Consider the following 25845-nt stretch of genomic DNA (forward strand, 5'->3'; position numbering starts at 1 on the left):
ACAATCGGCAGAAAAGCCAACGTTTCAGTCGTCCTCTTAGGAGTGGCAATACAATTTTAAAACAGTACAGTATGTGCAAAACTAAGTTCATGAAAAGAAGGAAATGAAAACCCACCACAGAACAACAACTTCCTTTAAAATTTTATTTTTCAGTGCATGAACAGAAGATCATGACCAGATTCAATTCTTTTACATATATATATATATTCTCATCTTTTTTTAATTACTTAAAAAAAAGGGGTGATTTACAGGTTTTTTTTTCTGAATGAAGGCAAGTATTTAACCAGTTGCTGTACATTTTATAAACATTTACAACTACCACAATGTAGAGACCTGAAGGTCCTTTTTTCCTTCTTCTTCTTTAAAATAAAGCAAAACAAGGCCACAGTTTCATATACATGATATGAGATAAGATGAGATGATATACACACAAGGAAATGAACCACAGGAATCGAACAACAAACCCAGTTTCATTTTTCAGTAAAAAAAAACCAAAAAAAATACATTCCGATAGTTTGTAAAAGTCTTCACATTTTTGATCAGAACTTAACAGATTTCAGTTCTTAAACACCATGTGATGGCATGATATAAACTTATATTATTGCAAAATGATCAACGATACATCGACAAATGATCTTATTATAGGGTGGAATAAGAAATCGAAATCAATCGCACAAGTATTAAAGCTGCCACTCTTCTCATATCTGTGTACACAATCACAATCGTACATAAATAGGAAGAGATACTGTTTTTTTTTAATTGTTACTAAATTTTATGAAATATATCATTTATAAATCAGGACGCAAAACCCACATAGACACATGGCCAAGTCAGCTACATTTGATGAGCTACATGGATTTAAAGTAATAACCGTTACATATCAATTTGGCTTTTAACACGCATAGACCTTATATAGTGACAATATAGACTTCCATTTCACACCAACCTGTTCTCCAATAATATCTGGCTACCTTAACGTTGATCCATATATGTATTAGTTTTAGTAAAAAAAAAAATTAAAGATAAAGAAATATGACAAAATATATGTTAGATTGTATGAAAAAAATATGATTTATCAAAAACATCCCAATTTTACCTTCATTTAATAATATGATATGACTAAATAAGTATTTAGTTCATTTACTTCCCCCAATGTACATACACCTTGCTATATGATACACAATGCATAATTGTGAAGGCTACAGCACTGTGAAAAATACATACCCTAAAGCGTGTTGTGCACCCAGAGTCAGCAACCCTAAAGCAGGGACGAATAAATCAAGTGCTTTAGGATCTGGTGCACAAGGTTTACATATGATTACAGAAATATTACTTTTCCATTTCAATAAATTACATAGTGTTCTTCATAAGCTCACATGTCTTAAACGATATACCAAAGCACAAGTATCTGGTCAGGAAAAAAGACGAACCACTGCGAAGCTGATAACCGTGATGTTAGGCTTAAATAATACATGTGCATTCTGATTACGCTCGGTGACTCAGAGCGTAATCAGGCACTGCTAATGCAGCTAACAATGAATCAAAGCCAATGCTGGCAACGCTGGCCTCGCTTCATTCAGTGTGTACACGAGTAGCATTGTTTGATCAAATTGTACATGCAATGATGAAGCAAACTGCACAGATGCATTAGGGACAGACTGTTATTCAAACAAGGTAAAAGACTGTACACGTCAAATCCCAAATAATAATTATTAAACAAAATAAAAAAGAAACAAAAGAAATTAAAAACACTCCTTCACAACTCCGGAAAACACAGGATTCAGTGGTCGCACCTCACAGGATTTGTGTCACGTCTTTCCAGCATGAGTCTCTGATTGGCACGATACGAGACCAACAGGTTGTCGTCATTGGTGGGACAAGCCCAACCAACCTGGACAGGAGGTTATGGAAACTCATAACACGGATTACCGTGGACTTGACGTGTCGTCTGAAAGTCGGCGAAGACGGTATGCTGTACAAGTCACGTAAAAAAATATGCACAGTGATTCAGAGTGAGTGTCCTGGAATTTTTGATAAAACCCCAACCAAGCATCAGAGCCCATCCACCTGAGAATGCATCTTCGCAGAGCTGGGGACCTTCCATGGACCTGGGCTGATGGGAGATTTCTTGTTGCTGGGGTTCCCATTCCAGGAAGTCTCTGATGGGATACTGCTAGACCCCCTCGTATCCCTTTTGGTCTCCTCGGCTGCTCCCCCTCTGTGCCGGCCTTCTCTGGGGTCTCGATGGCGGTTCATGCTCGTAGGCTGATGCTCTGGCATGGCCCTGTCAATAAGGATCTGGGATTGGGACCGATCAACCCCTTTCTCCCTGTGACGCCGTTCGTTATCCGATCTGGGAACCTCAGGCCACGTCTCTCCGGTCTCCTTGTCCTGTCGGGGGTCGAATTCTTCCTCTTTGAAAAGGTTCCCACCAGATCCGTAATTAAAATGTTGCCCATCGAAATACCTCTGTGGTTCTTCATATCCCTTAAATGGCTGTCTGGTGCCAGTCTCTTGTTCCTTTCTGGGACTCTTTCTAGGGCTTGCTGAGCGACCGCCTCTGTCTTTTTGCCCTTGGGCTTTTCTGTCCATGTATAAGTCTAGACTCTGAGTGCTGGCACTGGCATTTTTGTTTTGCACAAAAACTGAAGGCTTCTTTTCTATTTTTCTCGGACTACGTGAACGCTCTTTGCCTTCTGTGCGCGAATCTAATTTCTGGGGGCTAGGAGTGGTGTCACGGGGAAACAGGCTGGAGTTGCTTGCCCTGGGTTCTCTGCGATCCCGGTGTTGTTGATGGAGACCACGGGAGGGAGAAGGGACTGACACACCCTCGGGGGACAGGAGAGAGGTGGAGGACAAAGCTGGTAGCATTGATGGCTCATCAGGTGCAGGGTACTTTGGATAGTTTGCAGGTGGAGTCGTCACCGTCTCCATAACACCTAAAATAAATGGGAAAGTTATAGTTTAAATGAATTTTTAGAAACATTCAGAAACAATAAGTTTTTTTAAATGATTTAAATTTGCATTGATTGTCACATACGGTCAAAATATACTTCATGGCCAGAAGTACAGTATGTGGACACATGACCATCAGACCCATACAGTTAAAACGGCAAGCGTGCAAAGATTTTTAATAAACTTTGTCTTGGAAAACAAACAAGTCTTGGTTTACGAGTACCGAGTATCATGTATCACAGATGCACTTCTTGTTTTGACGCCAAGCGTCACGTGATCACAACTGAGCCAACGGTTTTCTCTCTCTATTGCGCTGCGGAATTGTGGGTAATTGTCTCCCCTGCTCTTGGAGACTAGTATAATTAACATCCATGCACGCGTGTACTGTTTACTATAACACCGTGACCACGTGTGTGTGCGTAAAACATATTTTATATTATGTCTGCGTGTGTACAGTGCGTGTAAGTTTTTTTTAAAACTTCTTTTTTCACAGACAGATCTTTCATAAATATTTATGCATAAACATATTTGTGCTTCAGCCTGGTGTCTTTCTTTAAACTTCACAAGTATGTCAGTCAACAGTTTTACTTCTAGCCTCGAGTAACAGATTTTTTTTTTCCTGGCTGATGAAACACAGTCTTAATACGAACACTGAAGCGTTCCTTTTCCTTCAGTATGAAATGATGAACCAAACTAAACCGGAAAATAAGACGCATAAAGAGGCTTTCACTTCTGAGAGCCTAACATTTTAATCACCTTTTAGTAACAACAGATCTTTGCCCTGCAAGATAAAACGTGAAACAGCTTTTTAGCATTTGACCCTTAATAAGGACATGCAGGTCTATATCTCACACAGTCTTCACATTAATTGCTTAAATTATCTGGTATAAATAATTAAAAGAAATACACACCCCTGCCCCCACCATCACTTGCACATGTGTATACATGTGCTCATTTACTTTGTTTGTGGTGCTAGTCCTGCCCATGTTGTTAAGTGCTAAGTTGCTAAGTTACCGATGTTCACACAAGCTTCTGATATGGGTGTCTTTGAACACGGTGTCATTGGGCTGAATCACTGATTTATGCTCTCAACTGAGCTTTTCCACAGCCTCCAATGTGCTGCTATTCCCAGGTGAGATAAACAGTTACTGTAACTGAAACAACATCAGTTTTAATCACGTTTTCTTTATTTTTCCTAATTAATCAAAACACGGATTCTCCTGACTCCAGCACCCCGAAACGACGAACCAAAGAAGAAAACAACAGATCGAATCACGTACGAGATACGTGGACTGCAAGAAATAAAGGTCTTCTTTTTTTATTTTAATAATGATGTTTTGAGGAAATTTTAATAGTTGCCATGAACTAAACTGAAGATATAGGAAAGATAAAGGAAAAAAAAAATCACCTGTAATCCAATTCTGTGGAATTTGTATGATTCTCTTCTGTATATTTGCATTTTTGCACATTTCTATGTCTAAATAAACATGCCTTAACTGAAACTTTGAAAAGAGAGAGAGAGAGAGAGAGACTTCAGCAGTGATATGTTCTGATTATAATGAGGGTAAATAATGAAAAAGATTAAAAGGGTGGCAGAGGAGTGGCAAGGTTTACCAAGACTAATAAGGACAGAGCCTTTAGTGATGCTCTGGTTTCATGTAGAAGCACAGGGTGGAAGAAGAGTTCAGACCTAAAGAGGAGACAGAGACAGAGACAGATACGAACAAAGAAGCAGAAACCAGAGGAAAGAGTGAAACAGAGACAGGAAGTCAGAAAATGATACACTGAGGGAGACCAATGCATGCAATTTGAAGCAACACTACCTTTTTCTACACAAACAAAAGCACTATAAAAAAAAGGACAAGCAGCTACGGTCTTGTTTGTGTTATGAATTATTTAAGGGCACCAATTAATCCTGAGCCTCTTTTAACTAGCACTACGTTTGGACTAAGGGTAACTTACTGTGGTCAGGAATCAGGCCCTGGCCCGGCCGCAGCAGCAGCAGCACCTTAGTGCCTCCTGCTTGGATAAGCTCGATCGCCCGAGTGTGTGTGATGCCTTGGGTTGGCTCGCCATTGATTTCTACTATCTGATCTCCCACCTGTCGGGAAACAAACACGCTGTTAATATTCAGAGCTCCATGACCATGATTGTTTCACGATACTGATGGTTATAGTGTTGTTTAGTCACAACAGGGATAAACTCACATGTATTCTGCCGTCCTTTAGCGCTGGGCCGTCCTCGGCCAGTCTCAGGATGAAGAGACCCATGTTGTACTCCTTTCCTCCTCGTAAACTAAAGCCAAAGCCACGTGGCCCTCTTTCCAGCTCCACGGGGAAACAGCCCTACCGCATAAACGCATACAGTGTAAATGCTACCGTCCCCATGTTTCACCAAGATGCTAATTGAGATAGAAATCTTCACTTCCTATAGAATTTACTCCTCATGTGGGTTTGAGACACAATTTGTCAAATATCTGATTGTCTCTTGAATTGAATAAACTGTTTTTTTTTTCAAATTATTCATTATAAAGACATGACATACAAATAATTTTCGATTTGATTTGATGTGATCTTGTTCAGTTGATATAGCTAATTTATGTAAAACATTGGGTTGAAAGATTTAAAAAGTTAACCTGCACGCAGTTGTGTGTTACCTGCTTGGAGGTGATCTCATTCTTTGGGAGGGATCTGTAGTTACTCCAGGCCACACCCTCTTCTCTCTCATCCGTCTCCGGGCCGTTACTAAGGAAAGTTAATGAAACCATCAGTGTCTTAATTAATCTGGCAGCTTCTGCAGAGGAGAAGTTCATTTAGAGTTACGAGCCTCAAAAATCACCAATTAACAAACAGCAGCTCTGATCAGAGCCGTTATGAAGATATCTGATATCAAAATATCAGAGCTGTTATGAAGGATTTACGCCTAGAATAAGCATCAGTAGCAGACACATCTCAATATCAACTGTCGAAATGGGATTATTGTATATTTTGGATGCCTTCAGCATTGTTTTACATTGTGGAAAGAAAAAAAAATCTAGTTAGAAGTTAGAAGATGTGTCCAAACTTTTGACTGATACTGTAAATGTATGGGATTTCTATCTCTACTCGATGAGTGTACTATAAAAAACCATGGAGAATATGTGTTAAAAAAACTGGCACTGAACCGCATTAGTCAGGACACTCTGTCAGACAGCAGTGTGTGTGTGTTAGTGTGTGAGCTGTGTGCGTCTGCCTTGTACCCGTCATCACGGCTGGCAGGCTGCTGTCCCATGGCTTTGTGCTGAGCCACTGGGCTTTGCTTGGCTGAACTTGTGGCGGACGGAGGGCCGCTGTGCTCTGAAAAATAAACAGGATCATCGCCGGTGTCACACACGCACGCATAAAAATAATAAGAAGACAGCAATAGAGGAGAAAAAAAAATCGGAAATATTAGATGTCCTGTTCTAAATTGTCACCTTCTTCAGGGAGCACGGTGAGAGTTACGGTGTTGCCGGCCTGCTTGATCAGCTGCACGATGTCATTGTGTGAGAGCTCGACGATGCACTGGCCGTTAACGGCTGAGATGCGGTCACCCACCTTGAGCCTTCCGGATCGTTCCGTGGGGCTGCCCTTGATGATCCGTCCGATCTTATGAGGAATCACTGAAGATGGAGAAGACATTTATATAAACGAGTTTCACAGGACAGATTTTCTATCATATTCCCCCACACAGCATATTAATCACTTAATACGCTGTAACAATATGTATAGAAGAACTAATATTTATAGTATTGTGTCTTTTGTTTTGACGTCAGGATGAACATACAGTATCAGTGCATGCATGAAATCATCTTTCATGCATCATCCCTCCAGCTACTGGTTCACTGTCATAAGCCATGTACAGCACAGTGTTATCCTTCACACTAAATAAATCAGTAGGAGACACACATCGTGTCCCTGATGGGTTTGTCACCCTGCTCTCTTTAATAGAGCATCTTTTGCTGTTCAATTTGATGCCTGAACGCTTGTAACGTGCACTGTCTTTTGCAGGAGGAGTGATTTCATTTCCATATCACATCACCTTCTCTACACATCACCTCTACAATTACACACACAATGCAGACATTAAAACATTGATTTAACTCTTTATTTTTTAAATATTTTATGGTTTATGCTATTATTAGCTATTATGACTCCTCTTTTGATGTTGTAATGGTGATGCAAATGGGCTTTAATAATACAGTTACAGTATGAGATATTACAGCACATGAGACCTCCTGAAAGTTTTGTTGTTAACTCTCACCCCCTGGTGGTGGTTTGTTCTTTGAAGTGAGGATGACGAAGCCAAAGCCCTCGTTGTCTCTGCGCTGCAGCGTGACGTCGTACGGCTCTGGCTGGTTCACGGTGGGAGCGTCTGCGTGAGGAGCTCTGGGAGAGCCGTTGACCTGAGGGGGAGCTGCCTGCGCCGGGCCGCCATCGTCCTCTCTTCCTTCTGCGTGAAGGACAAACAGATTCATCGTCAGGGAGCTGAGCATCGCTGCCAAACCCATTATTACTCATTAACTCATTGACGAGAGGCTGCTGAATCGCTCCATATGTTTAACCTGGAGCAGCACACCGAGCCTTCCTGCTGACTGCTATTATGCTTCGCACTACTTTACTTGTATGATTATTAGTATGATTATTTAAATAAAAAAATATTATAATCGATTTTGTGACTACGACAGGCACATATACCAATGGTATGGTACTAATGGCAATTATTATTCATAACAATTGAGATAAAATTGTATTTTATCAAACATTATTTTAAACCGTTAAAATTTTATTTTATTTTCCTTTACACAGGTTTTTTTTTTCTTACATCAGTCAAAGTAGGTGAGCAAAAAATTAAGAAAAAAAGGAGCAAAGAAAGGATTATTCATAAAACATCAAATTAAATAAGAAATAAATAAGAAATATCAAAAATTAAACAGGGAATGAATATAGAAAGTATATTGGTTGAAATCTGCATCTTGTAATTTATGTATTTAAAAATGTAACATGCAGATGTTTGAATGCAGCTTTTTTCCTGAAATTATACAGAGTAGGTGGACAAATTTTTTTTTTATGTGTTCTGTATTTCTAATCTGCCTACATTCATGACATCCCTCGGACTCTTTCAACATGCCAGATATGTTTTCTTATAAACAGTGACATCTCAAGTATTTTCCTCGTACCAGGCGGTGTTCCATAAATATAAAGTGGGTATGTAAATAAACAAGTGTGTACACTGAACACACACCTGCGTAGATGAGCTTTCTGCGCACTGTGAGCAAGACCTGGCCGTTGCGTGCGGCGTTGGTCATAAGCTCCAGGACCTGCTTGTGGGATTTTCCCTTTACAGGAACTCCGTCGATACACATGAGCTCATCACCCGCCCGCAGGCGCCCGTCCTTCTCTGCTGCTCCGAGTGGAACGATGGCACCGATGTACACCTATGGAGAGGAGGACAGAGATTTAACTATTTCGGTTAAAACCAATGATTAGAAATACTCATTATATTTATGGCATCTTAATTGGCAGAACATTATTTATGCTTAGTTTCTAGATATAACAATAAATGTACTATTGTAAAATGTGCCAGAAGAGGGCAGCACTCACAGGCTGATCTGTTCCTTCCCCGCCCAGCACTCTAAAGCCAAAGCCGGACTCCTGGTTCCTTTTAATAAACACGTCCAGTTCCTTGGTGTTTGTAGCTGCAGGTACGAAAAGACAGTGTTGAGGTTTCTGCGGCATCCACACTTCACTAGTCCATACCTAGATATCACACCAGATTGCTACAGTACTATTATGCTACATCATGCCTTCATTAACTGCAATGTCTATCACCTTCTGCTATACCACACCAACCTACTACAAAGTCCTCCCTCAGAGCGTCAACATCAGGAGATCCCACTCACTGTCTACTTTAGTAGAAACACCCGTACTCCTGCACAATCGTTATCCAATCAGCTAATCACATGGCAGCAGCAAAAAACATACACGAGAGTTAAAGATGGCGAAAAAATACGTCTTTTTTCTCCATTTTCTTTTCTAAATGTCCTGTGAGGTCTTACATGCGGTCTTCCACCCACCTTACGTTTTTAAATGTTCTAAGATTCTTTTTGGTCACCACACTGAACAAAAGTAATAGCCTCTCAAATCTTCTCAAGTTCTGCATCGATATCTAATCTACAACTTTTTACAACAACCAGTTTAAAAGATTACAACAAAACAAATATAGTTTATTTTGAGGTTTTAAGCACAAGTTTTTCGTTTTATTGGAAAAAAAGTTTGTCCACAGAAATGCTTAAAATTTATGTTGAAATATTTGGTAAAAGATGTCTAGAAATGGACTTATTAATATTATATTCGCTTTGTTTTACTCTTAGATAAAAATTTTCTTTTAGGTATGTTGGACTGGAATTTAAATCTTTTCAATTACAATTGTTTTTTACATTTTCCCTAGATGGTGTTAAATTTTCCAGGTATTCCTAATATGGTAATATTTCCTGTGGCTTGGCGGAAGCCTTTTATTTCCCTGGAACCCTTTTGTTTCTATACAACATATGAAAGGTTTTGATGTAGTAGACTCAGGAAACTGACTTTTGCTTATATACATTTCTTTTTCTGTAAAGAAACCAAAGAGAACATTCAGACACATCATATGCATGCATCTGTGTCTTTGTCTTTCTTTCCGTCAAAGCCGGCTGGTAAGCGTATGCATGTGCGGTAAATGTTTGAAGTGATTCCTCCCCTTCGTTTTTTAAACTGATCTGGGAGCTCAGTCAGTCTCATTATTTTTAAATTAACGCTGGGATTTACTTTCTGAGTCACGTCTTCCTGTGAACTTAAACCAGTCTGGCTGTTCACCTCTGTCCTCCCTTATCATTAACGTGGCTCCGCCCTCTAACTCTTGTCCAGTGGATTTCTTTTGGACTATTCTGTGTAAACTATGCATGTGAAAATAAATGGCAGAACATCAGCAGTTTCTGAAAATGTTCATATTGGCCCATCTGGCACCAACAATCATCCAAGATCACTGAGGTGTTTCGAAGCCCTTAAACTGTATGATTTAATGCATTGCGCTGGTGCTGCATGATTGGTCCACAAATGTGAAAATAATACAGATGAAGCGTGTGTTTTGCGCAATAAACAATAAGTTCTAAGCAATACCATATTAAACACAATTACCATATCCATCATCATACTACTACTGCAGGCTATATTATATCCCACTGTGAAATATAATACTACACTTTAATAAACTAGCATACTACTGTGTCACACTTATACTACACTACCAGTTGCTACGCTGTACTATTGTTTCTGTTCTGGTGGGTTGAATGTGAATGTTACTCACGCTTGCTATCAACGATGGCTTTGGATTTGAGGTAGAGTTCAGATGGATCCAGTTTGGGTGAGTTGGAGCGTACCACATTAGGAGGGAAGGGCAGTGACTGGGGAGGAGCTTGAGGGAGTGATTGAGGAAGAGCTTGAGGCAGGGTTTGTGGCAGAGTTTGGGGGTGCGTCTGGGGGAGCATCTGGGGGTACGGCTCAACGGGACTTGGACTGTCCGTGCTGAGTGTGGTGGTGGTCAGCTCGTGCTTCTGGCTCACTGGCATCTGTATTGGCATTGCCGTGGCAGACTAACATACAAACACGGGAAATATTAAATAATAATGACAACAAACATAACAAAGGCTTGTTGCATGTTATTTTTTATTATGAGAAATACACACACAGCTGCTTCAGTGCTTTTTAATGTGCTCAAAGCTTCTGCCTTAAGAGTCAGAAATCTTACTAAACTAGACCAGTTAGACGCAAACCTGCATCAGTAATGTTCCACGAATAAATCCTTGAGAATTAGGAGTTAGTGAATAATGTAGCACAGTATTGAGTCTCAGCCCTGCTACGGGGCTGCCGGTTCATTATTCAGCACACGCGTCATCATTAAGAGCGCAGCCTGATATCATTAAACTCCAAACCCTGAAGCGTGTGTGTGTGTTCATTCCCAACAATTCTGTGATTAAAAGTGCTTAGATGAACTTACGGGCTTCAGAGACTTCACAGGAGATGTCTGACCTGCGGGAGGAGAGATCAAGTGAGAGGTAGAAAATGAGAACGGGGGAACAGAACAAGTCAGGAGGGGAGAAGACTGGAGGGGCAATGACTAAAAAAAGATTAAAAGCTTGGGAATTAGGGCAGAAAAGAGCATTTATTTTGTAAGTCAAGTACACTCGAAAGGACTGACACTAATAACAATAGGTCTAACAGGATTCTCGACAAGCACAAGGAGCCTGTTGTTATACTGTACAACTGCAGTTATTAAGTTATATTTATCCTGGGTTTGTTTTTTTGTTGTTGTAAAGTGTTGGAGTGTTCTGTTCAGTATGTTGTAGAAGAAGCTTTTTCAGCAATTACAGTCTTCTCGACTAAAGAAGTCAAGCTTTGTACAAGCCCAGATTTCAGAGGGTCCTTACGGATCCTCTCAAACACTATGAGATTGGTTGTGGAGCATCTGTGATCTGCCGACTTCAGGTTACTCCACAGATGTTCTACGATGCTCAAGTCTCCACTCAGGCCTGTCCTGAAGTCGCTCCAGCATCAGTTCGATTGTTGTCACAGTTTAACCTTGAACCTAGTTTGACGTCATGTGCAGCCTGGAGCAGGTGGTCTACAGGAAATCTCTTATTGTTCTTATTATTTATAATTCCCTCAATTCTGACCCCCATTCCTGTCTCCTGTCACTGAAAGAAGAACTATCTGAGTATTTCTGTCCTTCTAGTAGTGTCTCCTGTAACTGTATTGAAATATTCTATAGATCTGATTGGTCACAGAGTTCCGGTACTTAATACTTATTAAGTAAGTATTATTACTTAATAATAATAATTAAACAGATATCATATTCTTCCAAACCATGTGTCATATATTTACTTAGTCATCACTGAGGTGTTTCGAAGCCCTTAAACTGTATGATTTAATGCATTGTGCTGGTGCTGCATGATTGGTCCACAAATGCGAAAATAATACAGATGAAGCGTGTGTTTTGCGCAATAAACAATAAGTTCTAAGCAATACCATATTAAACACAATTACCGTATCCATCATCATACTACTACTGCAGGCTATATTACATCCCACTGTGAAATATAATACTACACTTTAATAAACTAGCATACTACTGTGTCACACTTATACTACACTACCAGTTGCTACGCTGTACTATTGTTAGTCGTCATGTATGGATTGTCTGACCAAATAAATGACCAATAAAGTAAATTTAATCTGTTTCATCATGAAGTCTATAAAACAACAACAACAACAAAAAAAAGATTAAAATGCAGCTGAATATTTTCTTGAATCAGAAAAACATATGTATGTATCATATATATATATATATATATATATATATATATATATATATATACACAGATATAAAATAGACCACTAAGTGGCAGTACACACCACACTGTGTTTAACCCACATGACATTAAAGAGGGAAAAAAAAATTGAAGATGGAATGATATGATTCATAAAGCTAGAGAACTCTGTGAAGCTTGACCTTGTGTGTGTGTGTGTGTGTATGCGTGTGTGTGTGCACGATAGAGAGAGAGCGATCAGGTTACACAAAAGATCCAGGCACATTTTTGTGGTTGAATAATTGAATATGTAAACACGGGGTCGATCGAGAGCCAGGTGACCTGCCCAGTCCAGCCAAGTGCTTTAACAATTCTCACACAATCATTAATTCCCTGTTTCCATCAAGCAGTTAAAGGGAAATGTTGCAGTACATCATAACACAGTTCCAGTTTTGACTTGCCTGCAACAAGTATATAATTCCATAAGGTTTAATGGCTGTAAAGAAATAACATCCTCTATGGTTTGTGCACCGTCCTTGTGCTGTCAGCAGTGTGTGTTCCTCCATGTATCTTATTATGCACACTATTCACTCTTCTATGGACACTATTCACTCTTCTATGGACACTATTCACTCTTCTATGGACACTATTCACTCTTCTAGCAAACTATTTATGGTGTTCCGGTTATAACATATGCTTCACAACACCACAAATAATTATGAGTTGATTAGAATAAATATAATATTTATATAATAGTACTCTTAGTTCTCAGTTCAGATTGGTCTGATAGTGTTGATTAGTTCCAATGTAAATTGGAATTAAAAATTTTTTTTTAAACTACCAGACATGCAAGTTTACACATTACATGCTTCGTTTCATATTAACGTTAATGAACGAGAAAATGTAGGCTACCTATAAATAACTGATAATAAATAATATGTTTTTTTATGAATAAGTCTAAAAAGTCTGTTTTTTCCTTAAGCCTTGAATATATCCACATGAGGTGTTCAGGTTAAACCGGGACTTTTAGTTTTGCAGAGTAACAGAACAGTTATAAGTAAAAACTGCCTTTATTTCTTTATATAATCCCCAGCTACACTAATGTACTTATCCTAGTGTTTCAAGATAGAAAGATTTCCCAGTACACCAGAGCCATGCCAGACTGCCTGCTTCACGTTTAAAACACTAGCCTCCCAGGAACTCAGTTAATGGCCCGAACATGCTTAAATGGCTTGGAACGAGGTCAGGAATGTAGGCGGGATATGGGAATAACTCTCAGCCGAGTTCCTGTAACTTGCAAGTGATGTTGGTGAATAATTGTGTGTACAGTTCACACAGACAGATGCATGTATTTTGCAAGTCGGTGATGAGATATCCTTTGATTTTCAGAGGCAAAGCATTCCATTCTCTGAATGTTCACGAGAATGACTGGGCTTCGAGCAACCTCGGCCAGGATCGTCATTCATGGACGCACGGCCTTCAAGTTCTCCAGAGCAATCATGTAAGGTTTATTTTTTACAGGCGATTGTTTTACTCTGAAGGTTTTCCACAGATTCTCTTCCTCAGAACTGTTTTTAATGTGATCATCTTGGATTTGACCCAATTAAGTCCAAAACATATAAGCTTCGACAAATTTGAACCAGTAAGGAGGAGCGATGTTAAGGTCTGCCAGAATAAGAAATTTATTGTCGCTAAACGACGCAGAAAAACTAGTTCATGCTTTTATCACCTCTAGGTTGGACTATTGTAATGCCTTACTGTCTGGTTGTTCAGCTAGATGCATAAATAAGCTTCAGCTAGTCCAGAATGCAGCAGCGAGAGTCCTCACCAGAACCAGAAGATATGAGCACATCACCCCTATCTTATCTTCACTCCATTGGCTCCCTGTGAAATTTCGCATTGATTTTAAAATACTACTCTTGACATATAAAGCATTAAATGGTCTCGCGCCGCAGTACCTGAGCGAACTGCTAGTGTCTTACGATCCGCCACGCCTACTTCGATCAAAGGATGCAGGCTGCTTGTCAGTACCGCGTATTATGAAAAATACAGCTGGGGGCAGAGCTTTTTCTTACAAAGCCCCAAAGTTATGGAATAGTCTTCCAAATAGTGTTCGGGACTCAGACACAGTCTCAGTGTTTAAGTCCAGGCTAAAAACCTATTTATTTAGCCGAGCATTTTTATAAATAGATTTGCCATAGGTAAAGGAGCAGATCTGGGGGACTCATGGACGTAGAGTATTATGGTGAACTGGTATGTTTGGATGCTGTCTTCCTCACTCTCATTGATCACACAGGTTTGCTGATGGTGAGGTGATTGCTTGCTTTACATGTCAGGAAGCCCTCATGTTTGTGTTTCCTTCTGGCTCTCCCTTTTAGTTATGCTGTCATAGTTAGTCCTGCCGGAGTCTCTGCTTGCACTCTACAGTTAATATACATTCACATTATACATTGTGTGACTGTGACCATACCTAACTGCCATCTCTCCTCTTCTTCTCTTTCCCCCCCTCTTTCTTTTTCCTCTCTCCTCCTGTCCCCCCCTTTCACTCTTTCTCTCTCTCTCTGTCGAGCTACACATGTCGTTCCTGAGCTGCCAGTGATCCAGACTCCCTCTGCCCTCCGGACCTGTCTGACCCATCCTGGTGCCCCGCTTCTGGCTGAAGATCTCGTCACATGGATGCCCCGTGTGTCTCTCTGGGATGCGTCTGGTGTCTGGGAATGATTCTCTCTACCTAGAAAATGGTTCTGGCCTTGACTGGTGTTGGCAACTGTTTCTCTGGGGACTTGACAGCTCGATAGTTCATGACTGGAACTTCTTACAAGTCTACCTGGGTCTTCAATAACTACCTGGACTCCATATTAACATCAATTAACATTAGCTATTATAGCTGAACTGCCTCCCACCCTACACACTGTATAAATGCAGATCATTTACTGCTTTTTGTTTCACCCAAATGAGGATGGGTTCCCTGTTGAGTCTGGTTCCTCTCAAGGTTTCTTCCTCTTACCATCTCAGGGAGTTTTTCCTTGCCACTGTCGCCCTCGGCTTGCTCACCAGGGACAAACTGACCATTTTGATTCATACAAATTCACATTTCATACAAACCTAAATAATTCTTTTGACTATGTAAAGCTGCTTTGCGGCAATGAAAATTGCTAAAAGCGCTATACAAATAAAATTGAATTGAATTGAATTGAATTAAGGTCTATAACTAACAGTTTTTCCAGGAGTGTCTTGTGGTTAAAGCGTAGGAAACGTATAGCTTTAACATTTAAGAGTGCTTCAGTGAAGATCCTAGAAAGAGAAAAGTTGCTTTCTGACACGTGTAATCTGTGTTCTGGTCTCTTTCATAGACATTAATGAAGGGAGTCAGTCTTTTTAGGTAATGAGCCACATTAAATCACACTGCCTGGCCAAAGTGAATTGCCATTTCAGAACAGTCAAATTATTGGCCTCCATTAAGCAAAGAAAACATTAGAATGCCTTTGTGGAGGAAATGTGATCAAAAATAAATCATAGAAAAATGACCGCAGTTAGAAATGACTTAAATGCTTGGTGAAGTTCCATAGTAGAAAAAAAAAACAACAGCCACAGAAATCAGAGAGGTTTTTAATAGTGAAAGTAGCAGTAAAGTGCTTTCCGCTATCACCCGGGGATTGCAAGTTTAATTCCCAGGTGTTACTACAGCCATCCGCTTTCACACTGGACAATCTAACAGCAGACTCTCACTCGCACATCAATCACAGCGACAAAAGCCAATCATGGGCTTGTGAGCTGTTAGTGAGACTAATCAGATAAAAGGAAGCATAGAAATTGGAGTTTGGAGCGATACAAAAAGGTCATGTGGTCTGATGAGTCCAGATCTGGTAAAAGGGGAAGCGCATGAAGTGATGCCCCAATCATGGATAGTGCACACGGTACAAGCCTCTGGAGGCAGTGTTATGATCTGGGGTTGTTACAGTTGGTCAGATCTAGGTTCAGCAATGTTACATGGCAATAAAGTGAATATAAAAATCTTCAGCAGGCCGATCCTGACCTGAAGGTGGTACCTAACACCACTGCCGTAATACTTACGCATTAAACGCTAACTATTTTTACCATTTAGTCATGTCTGGTACTTTTTCAAACATGACATCGGTAATTATGGGAATTTATTTAGCTGGATACCCTGTATATGGCTTATACAGGTCGTCCCCTACTTACGAACAAGTTTTGTTCCGGGGGCACGTTCGTAAGCCAGATTTGATCTTAAGTCCGACAAAGCGAGTCTTGTACACCTTTGACATATACAATATAAAGCATACCAATCCACTCGGTATGCTTTACTGTCCCCTTTCCCCACACTGCCATCATGTGGCCAAAAACCATAGTTGTGCCTAAGGAAATTAATCTCACAGTGAAATATATCAGTGTCCCTGCTCCTTTAAATTGCGAGGGGAATCCCAGACACCATTTTGTCTCAAAACTGTTTTCCACTGTATTGGACTATAAAATGTTTTTTCAGGATTTTCCGAAATTAGGATTATTTACCATCAGGACAGCTTTACAGGGCAGACATTTCCTATCATCATGCTTCCGGACTGATTAATTGAAGCCTGAAGGCCGACTCTTTTTTCCCTCATCCCCCCCAACACATACAATATACCGGACTTAAGACATTCTATATATTCACTTACACACTGAAAATATTGAATATAAATGTAAGTATTGGTATCTGGTGCACTGCAGTGTCTAAACAATTTTTTGTACAATACACGTAAGCTACTTCCGCAATTGTTCTTAGAACTGTGGTCTGTTCGTATCTGTGGAAATTTGTAACTCGAATGTTTGTAAGTTGGGGACTACCTGTACTTCTACAATCTTAAGGGCACCTTAGCAACAGCTGTTTTAGGCGACACACAGGCGTTTAGGGTTGACTGGGTAAAAAGCGGTGGGCTTGTCAACCTTTTCATTATGATTACAATTCACCTCACACACAGTAGTGAGCTATAAAAAAAAAAAGTACTCCTCTAAGACTGCTCATTTAAACCTGCTGCACCTATTTTTAGCATAATTGAGAGCAAGGATGAGCTAGACGCAAGTCGGAGTGTTTATCATCCATGTCGCTATTACTATTGTCATTAAAATAATTACGCTATTGCCCTGGTGACCGGGTGTAAAGCGGCTCTAGAGTGCTGCGGTTCTGCTCGTACAGGTAATAAACGAGTTACAGAGCAGAGTTCAGATCCACATCTGCATTACCCAGTAACGCATTGTTCTTCTCACTCAACGCTTCATCGCTGTCTCACACAGACACACACGCTCACTCTACACACCTAACCCCTCCCACCACTCGTGCTTCGTCTCACCTCTCTGGATGTGTCGCTATCAGCACTTTCTTACTTGGGTACAAACATCTAGCGTTCTTGTTTTCTTTCGATAGCTATTTAACAGTCTATCAGGTTCTCGTGGAACGTTTGGCGAAGCACAGCTTTGAAACGTGTGAGTGGTTTGTGTGAAGAACTTTCTGTACAGAGCATTATAGTGTTATGCATTTAAAAAGGCAGCACCTTTACATGAACGTCATCCTTCATACATTTGTGTTGCATTGTGTTTTTCTTTATATGCCACTAATATTTACAAAATAAAGTTTGTAGATTTGTCAGTATGATTTTTTGTATGTATTTCTTTTTAGTTTTTCAACTGCACCAGTTTGAAATTTCCATAAAGAAAACATCTTATTAATGTTATGTTAGGAATAAAAAATCCCCAACATTGTGAGCATGAAGCACAGCTGTGCGTTCCGTAGTGCATTATTTACTTTGATTAGATTTTTAATGTGTTAATAAATTATGTACTTTTCAACAATTTATAGTTACATTTAATGTTGTGAAATAGTTACAGTTATCGCTTTAATATATTTATCATTAGTCTCTGACTATACAAGTCCCTGTGGAGCAGTTGTTGCTATAGAAACAACTATTTATTAAACCAAGTGCTTGGAAACTGCTGTTACAGAATATTAATCAACCCCTTCTGACGAGACAGCTTTGAGAATTCACCATATTAAAATGAGACTGCCTACTGCTTTTCATTGCTTTAATTTTAAACTGCGCCTCGAACTCTGATGGACCCGTCTGCTTATTGGAGACTAGAGGAAGCTCTTACCTCCTCTGAGCACGAGCATGTTGACCTCAGAGCCGAGGGGCAGCTCTTTCAGGATGTCCACCACCTGCGTGTGGCTCAGCGTCTGCACGTTCCGCCGGTTGATCTCTTTAATCACGTCGCCTTTGAGCAGGCCGCGGCACCACTGAGCGTCTAGGATCATCTTCACCTTCTGGCCCAGCGGGCAGTCGGCGATGGCAAACCCGAATCCGCTCGGGCCTTTCGCCAGCGTCACGCTCACCAGCTCAGGTTGCAGCAAAGTGAGTTCGGGGGTGTCTTCCGGTCGGCCGTCGGGTAAAACCAGGTGCTGATTGGCTGGCGGTGCGACCTCTCCTGCAGCCTCGTCACGGGCGTCCTCGGGAAGGGGGTAGCCTTGGCACAGCACCATGTCCACGTACTGGTTCACGGCCACTGACTGAAACATCTGCACCACGTCGGCATGGGTTTTACCTAGCACACATGTGCCGTTGATCTCTACGATGACATCACCTGGTAAAGAGAACAAAAAAGATATTATTTTAATGACCTTATGATATAGCCTGCCATTGCATTCTGTTCTTCCTGAATAAATGTTTTTGTTGTTTTTGTTAACGCAAACAGTTTTACGCACCATAAGAAACTCCAGCACCATGAAAAGGTTAAATCCGTACACACTCGCTCTATTTACAAATTCAAAATCTCTCTATCTGGGTCATGCAAGAGCTTCATTTGAATACCTCGCTGTGATTGGTCCCAGGCTGGAATCAACATGCAGAACAGTGTGAGCTAAAGCGTGAGCTAAAGCCTAGAAGGCTCCTCCACTACAGCTGAAGTGTTCAAATAAAAATGTATGAAAAAATCATACATATAAGGTTTATTCTGATCAGTGTCACTGTGGTTTTGAAGACTATGCATGAAATTTCTATAACACCAGAAACATATGCATTCCACACCAAGGGACATTTTGTTTTCCCCTGTATCATAAATTATCTACTATCTGGAAGGTCTGAAGGCTCATGCATGCTCCCTTTGAGCATCTTTATGAACCTCCACTCTTGTTCTATTACACTTCGAGAAAAAGGGCTAACTGTACTCTCCCTCATCTTTAAGCTCAGACACTAAGACTGTCGCTGTGATGGAAAGTGAAGAAACAGAGTGTCTTGTCGATCAGACAGTGAGAGCCTGGTCAGACTGAACTCCACTGGCTCCCAGTCATGGACAGCTGCAGCAACCATCACAAATGCTTTTCTGTTGCGCATTCAATCCCTTCTTAAATTCAATTTCAGGATATTATTTGTTTATTTAGTCATCACTTTTATCATGAAAAATCTTTAAAGAGTTCCATATTTTACTATATCTTTAACAAATGAAAGCAGGCATCATCTTTCTGAAAACAAAGTTAATTCAGCTGTGTGGGAAATTTAAGGGCGTGGCTTTTACATACCTAGTGGTAATTGTACTAAAAGTGGGAAAAAGCCTTTTTATTTGTATCTCCACCCATATCGATATTCTTAATCCAACGAGTAGTCACCACGGATCCACATGACCTTGTGGACTTGAACTTCCTCGGCCCACGTTGGCGAGCGATACAGTATAATAGACAGTTTGAGCATCCGGAATGAGAGACATCTTTAGAAATTTATCTGAATCTAATTCCAAACTACCTCCGAAAAATCTAATCTAATTCAACAGGTTTGTTTTTTTACTGTTCAAACTATATGAAACAATCTGATTCCAATCTGACTATGCTGAAAAAAAATGGGATTTGGGTTTGCAGTTAGACTGAGGCCTTGGTACTCTAGCACTCTAAACCCTACCTAGGGAAAAGCTGTTTGTGAATGTTTGCTAATTGAAGTTAAGAGAAATGTTGTTAACTCTTGTTATCTAGTGTGAATCAAAATGCTCATTAAATTTTGTAGACATCAAAATTGCGTTTTAGCCGCGTGCATGACGTACCATCACAGCAAGGATCTGTCTGCAGATTTTCACAGGTTGAAAGATCACTTTGTTCCCAGTCACTGAGACATCACGGGTTCAGCATATAGAGTAAACCGTCCATGCTCACTATGCACGAGGGATGGCGTATTCGGCCTTCTCGGTTCATCACAATGAAACTAATTGATCCTAGCCTGTCTCTGAGGTCATGTATTCAGAAGAGGGCAAACATCTTGGAACCGAATCTGACCCGATGAAAAGCTGCGTAATTCCCATCACTAACATTAACTCAACATGACAAGTGGGGGAAAAGAAAAAAAAAAAAAAAACTTGGAGAAATTCCATTCCCGCTGCACAGTTGCAAATACATTGCTTCATTTGTTCGTGCAGATTAAAAATGTCTTTATAATCTCTAGATGAAGTTCACTTTCACTTCTGCAGCTCTCTAAACCCCTTCATTTCTCCCAGGACTGCAGGAGGAAAACAGGCTGAACTGCATGTGACTGATTTTTCATGACATCGAAATAATGAATCAGCACTTTTCAGTTCAGGTCTGAAACGGGTTCCAAAAGACTCATTTCAGAGAAGTCATCTGCTTATATTGATGTGCAAAATACTTCTCCCTTTGCCAAGAAGCCTATTAGCAGGATAAAGAATAGGAGTGTACACTTGAGGTCTGCTTCACGAACATTAACATCCACTAAAAGAAACTGGACTGTGAGCTAGAGAGCTGCTCTATAATAACAATACAATAGAAAAGAAAAATCATATATTAAAGAATATTGATGTGTTTATAGCGCACAGGGGAAAATACAAAAAGGTTTCGCAATAAGATATAGGACCGTTTAAAACCACACCTGCCCGCATGAGTCATTGTTAGTTGGAGACAAACTCTTAGAGTGTGTGTCAAATACAAACAGTTACAGGGAAGCTGGAAAACACACTTTACTTAAGCATGATATTCCAGTCCAAAGAGGGAAAGTCTGCACCAAGAGGGTGTGTATGGTTCCCAGCTTCGTTGTTTGTGAACAGGAAAGCTAAGCAACTCAACTCAAGTTTCCATACTGCGCAGATATCAATATATGAGGGGTGTTCAAGACAAACTGGGAATTTTGATTGTGAGTTATGAGAGTAAAAATCCATTTATCTCAGTCTTTCACTAGTGCTTGGGTGCCATCAAGGTAGAACAGTTTCTTAGTACGCCGGAGCCATGATCAGACTGTGAGAATAATGTTGGAAACGCTGGCCTGCTGGGAACTTCTTTAAGGGCAAAAGCATGTGGAAATGTCTTGGAGCGTGGTCAGGACTGTATGAGCGGGATGGAGCAATAACTCCCAGCCCTGCAAGTGGTGTTAAATAATTGTGTGTACAGTACATTTCCACAGACAGCTTGACTTGAACACCAATTGAACAACAGCAATTTTTTTATTATTACAATTTATCATTTATTAAAGAATGTCGATGCACCTTTAAAAAAAAAAAAAATCGTTATCAATTTCATTTAATGTTGGACAATGTCTATAAAGCAAGTTGGCTCTTGTTATATACTGTAGCAGCTACAAACAATTATAATAAAAAAATATTGTTCCTCTTTAAAATATACCAACATATAATTTCTTTTTACTTTCTTGATGTAAATAAAAAAAAATTAAAATTCCTAAACTCAGTAAGCTATATTGTCAATACATAAACAACAATTTATTTGATCTATTTATTATTCAACATATTTTAAAAAGAAGGTCGACGTTATATTAGTTTAAAGTAAGTTTAGATTACTTTGGTTATGATGGAGGGTTCCTGTGCGCGTGGTGTTACTATAGAAACCATACCAACCATACCAACCACACTAATCGGCATTACAGGACTCTGTGATCTAACAAATCAGATCTGTGAATTTAACAGCGGTTTGGTACACAGACATTTATCTACCAAACCATGGATAAATAAATCCACTTTCACTGAATGTCTCAAACAGTGTACCTAGGAGAAGCATGAAACTTCTCTATACACTTCACCTATTCTCTATGATTTTGACGTCTTTTCTCAGAACATGGTTAATTCCTAACACAGTCAACAATGTAGAACTTAACACACCTGTAATTAGAATCTATTAAGAAAATCTGAAAAAAGTATATATATATAATTTTATTTTTTGCATTTATTTATTTATTTCATTACATAAAAAGATATAAAATTCATTACATAGCTTAAAAGAGATGGTTATTTTACCTGCAAATCAGTAGACAATTTTATCCTCCATAAAAAGAACGTCAACTTGGTTTAAGTTTAAATAAATTGAAGTGGAACTCAAAAAAAGGAAAGCATGTTTTCAAGCAGAGCAAAGTGTCAAGTGCCAGTTTCCAAAGAACACTTAGAAACCTGCTGACATGCCTCCCTTGCTTATCCCATTTCACAAACACTGCTGACATCATCTTAAAGGGCCGGCATGTAAGCAGTAACCTTCAACGCAACAACAGCTAATCCTAACATACCGCATTCCTCTCACCTAGCGTACGAAGCTTTGCTTCTAATAATCCATTAAAAGCCGACTTGTGCTTCGAGCAATAAAAGTGATGATCTCATGACACGGCACTTAACCGCGACTGAAAAGAAAAGCCTGCGAGGAGCACCTCAGTAAGCCGAAATCACTCTCGGCGCTTCTTTAATCCATCAGCAAGAGAGCGTCTGTGATGAAACTGTCCCTTTTTCTCATATCACATCATCGTGTATGCAGGAATGAGCAGTATGATGCTAGAAGATCAATAAGGTCAGCTAAAAATATACAATGAATCTTTAATATTTTCAGTGATACAATTTGCTTGTAAAATACCCCCCTTGCCACGTTATGTTTTTTGTTATTTCACATAAAAAAATTCTAAAGTATAACCAAATAGTTTTTTAAAAATGCAATACTACTTTGCAATATATAAATAAATTAATAAACTAAATTATGCTACTGCAGTTTGTTAGCAACGTTACCCATCATGACATTATTATGTACTGCATATAAAGTATACAATATAACAATAGTATTTTATGCTAACCTTATGTTAAGTAAGGAAACAAAATTACTTAGACATTTAACAACGTTAAACATAATTATAAATAGTTAAAGAAAAGAAAAAATTATTAACTTTCGTTTGATTATACACTACCCCTTTATTAAATTATTACATTGATATAACAGAATTTAGGCAGCACAATCTGATAAAAAAAATCATGATAATTAAATTTTGGCGCACAGCGCAATTTAAACTATATAAATATTTATTTATCTCATATGTATTTAAATTATTGACCTAAATTCCAGACTATGCGTACTGTATATTACTTGACGAAAATGTAGCCAAAAAATTGCACAGGTCTGATTGTGATTTAGATTTTTATGTAAATAATTCTGCAGAACTAAACAACACACCATCATACAGTATTTGATTGATTTCTTACACATCACTAGTTTAATTGGTCAAACAGAGAGCTAATACTTATTATAACCCCACATGAGAGTGTGTGTTCGCCACATGAAATCCTACAGAACTGCAGTAGTGTTAGCGACATCATAGCAGCCCCAAATGATCGTTTTTTTGTTTTTCTGATATGTAACTTTAGATGTTACTTGTCAGATAAAGATAAAAAGTTGGCATGTCAATTTTACCAAAAGTACCATTAACAGTAATATCGAAAGCATCTAGACTGTATCTGTAGATCTATTTCTACCAAAACACAAATAAACAAAACATTAAGCAATACAGTCTCTGAAATGTTACTTACTCTATGTTCAGATCTTGTTCATAGAACTGATGTATTAAAGCTGATTAACAATATGGCTGAGATAAGTTACACTAAATTCAGCATAACTTCACTCTTATTTGCTGAAATATTAAATAACCTTTAGCTGCAAGACTAGAGGTAAATTCGACCCAAACTTGTAACTGGGACTAGGAAAAAACAGGAAAATGGAACTCCTGCTTGAACATTGGGTTAAAGTGGATTTATTGTGCAAAAATCTCTTTGTAGTCATTTCTGGACATTCAAATGGGTGTCCAGTGTGTATGCACAACAAACAAAACCCTAAACATTCCTTGAGGTTTATTCTTTCCCCATTTATGTATTAGTCAAAGCTTAAACAAGTAAATTAGATCTGTCTCCCTACTGGGACCTCATACAGTATACAGTACCAGGAGACCATCCCCGTCAATATCTGTCCATCTATCCATCCATAAATCCTTCCATTTATACATACATACAGTACATGTATGTTTACAAACAGTACCAGTCAAAAGTTTGAACCTAACGCCTGTTAGGTTAATTACCTAACAGGCGTTAGGTAATTAACTAACAACAGCAGCAACGGTCAGTTATTATTTTAAGTTCTGAAATAGTTCTTGCAAGAACCGTATTGTCAAGTGCATTTGCAAAACCCATATCGAGCACCATGGAGACAGACCATCCCTGGAAAGCAAGAACTCTCGAAAGAATCTCAAACTGTTCAAAGAAGATTACTGCATATTTTGTATGCCTTCAGCAGTGTAGAAAGAAAAGAAAATCCAAAAAGTCCAAAATATTGACTGGTAGTGCATGCATATACAACACACACACATGCACGCACACACACGCACGCATACGCACGCACACACACTGTAACTCATTCAGAGGTAGAACGCTATCCACCCACTTCTGCTTGTGTCACTTTACACACACACGCGTGCGCACACACGCGGCCGCGCACAATGCTGGAGAGCGTTAAGACTTAACCACTTAAGACTAACCAATCAATATGCATAATATGCTGCTTTGCGACAATGACAATTGTTAAAAGCGCTATACAAATAAAATTGAATTGAATAAACATTAGCTTCTTAAATTTAACACTAACTATACAGTTTGCTGTTTTGAGAACAAAAATATACATCACTCCAGTTTTTTTTCTCACATTTTAACTTTTAAAATTCTTTTTTGCAAGGAAAGTAAAAAAAAAAAAAAAAAAAATCACCAGATAATGGAAAATTTTAAGGTTCCATCTTTTTGAAGGTCCAGGTTTCTAGAAAATAATAACTGCAAAATCATTTTTCAAAGTGTCTAACAGTCAGGACCATTTCTGTCCTTTCATTCACTTACTCACAGTTATCCCCTGGCAACCAATCATCTCATTTTTTATCCTGCTGAAAGGTTGCTGGAGCATTAGAGAAGGAAGGACAACGTACCTACATGTGGACTAACAGGTTTTTAAAAATTATAGCACAACAAGGATGTACAGGATGTGACTTTGTTGTAGCCATGTTTGATGATGTGGTTATACTGAACCAAAATAAATGCAGTGTGTAAGCTACCAGGACTCTGGAGTGTGTAAGCTACCAGGAAACTGTGAGTCTGCTAAAAGTTTCAATGTGTCACGTTCCACTTGGCACCTGCAGCTCGCGGATAGCACGTTCCTTTTAGGCTCGACTACATCCAGGGTGAAAACGCAGCTG

The 25845-nt window shown here is 39.3% G+C and overlaps 1 protein-coding gene across 2 annotated transcripts in view; it reads right to left on the reverse strand.

Moving 5' to 3' along the window:
- Positions 1 to 129: 129 nt before the first annotated feature.
- Positions 130 to 25845, reverse strand: part of magi3a (membrane associated guanylate kinase, WW and PDZ domain containing 3a) — a 151098-nt gene continuing 125382 nt past the window's right edge. Inside the window, exons 10-21 of one of the 2 annotated variants that reach the window (XM_053482070.1) lie at positions 18464 to 18949; positions 11008 to 11039; positions 10318 to 10603; positions 8577 to 8671; positions 8218 to 8410; positions 7237 to 7425; positions 6410 to 6595; positions 6194 to 6290; positions 5612 to 5699; positions 5163 to 5300; positions 4918 to 5056; positions 130 to 2939 (exon numbers count right to left, since the gene is read on the reverse strand). In XM_053482070.1, coding sequence (XP_053338045.1) covers positions 2053 to 2939; positions 4918 to 5056; positions 5163 to 5300; positions 5612 to 5699; positions 6194 to 6290; positions 6410 to 6595; positions 7237 to 7425; positions 8218 to 8410; positions 8577 to 8671; positions 10318 to 10603; positions 11008 to 11039; positions 18464 to 18949 — 2816 coding nt within the window. In that variant the 3' untranslated portion in view covers positions 130 to 2052. Of the gene's footprint in view, positions 2940 to 4477; positions 4646 to 4917; positions 5057 to 5162; positions 5301 to 5611; positions 5700 to 6193; positions 6291 to 6409; positions 6596 to 7236; positions 7426 to 8217; positions 8411 to 8576; positions 8672 to 10317; positions 10604 to 11007; positions 11040 to 18463; positions 18950 to 25845 lie in introns of those variants that run through there. The other variant, XM_053482071.1, reaches the window with a different exon arrangement.

Source organism: Clarias gariepinus, chromosome 22 (genome assembly GCF_024256425.1).
Source record: "Clarias gariepinus isolate MV-2021 ecotype Netherlands chromosome 22, CGAR_prim_01v2, whole genome shotgun sequence".
Taxonomy (NCBI): Eukaryota; Metazoa; Chordata; class Actinopteri; order Siluriformes; family Clariidae; genus Clarias; species Clarias gariepinus.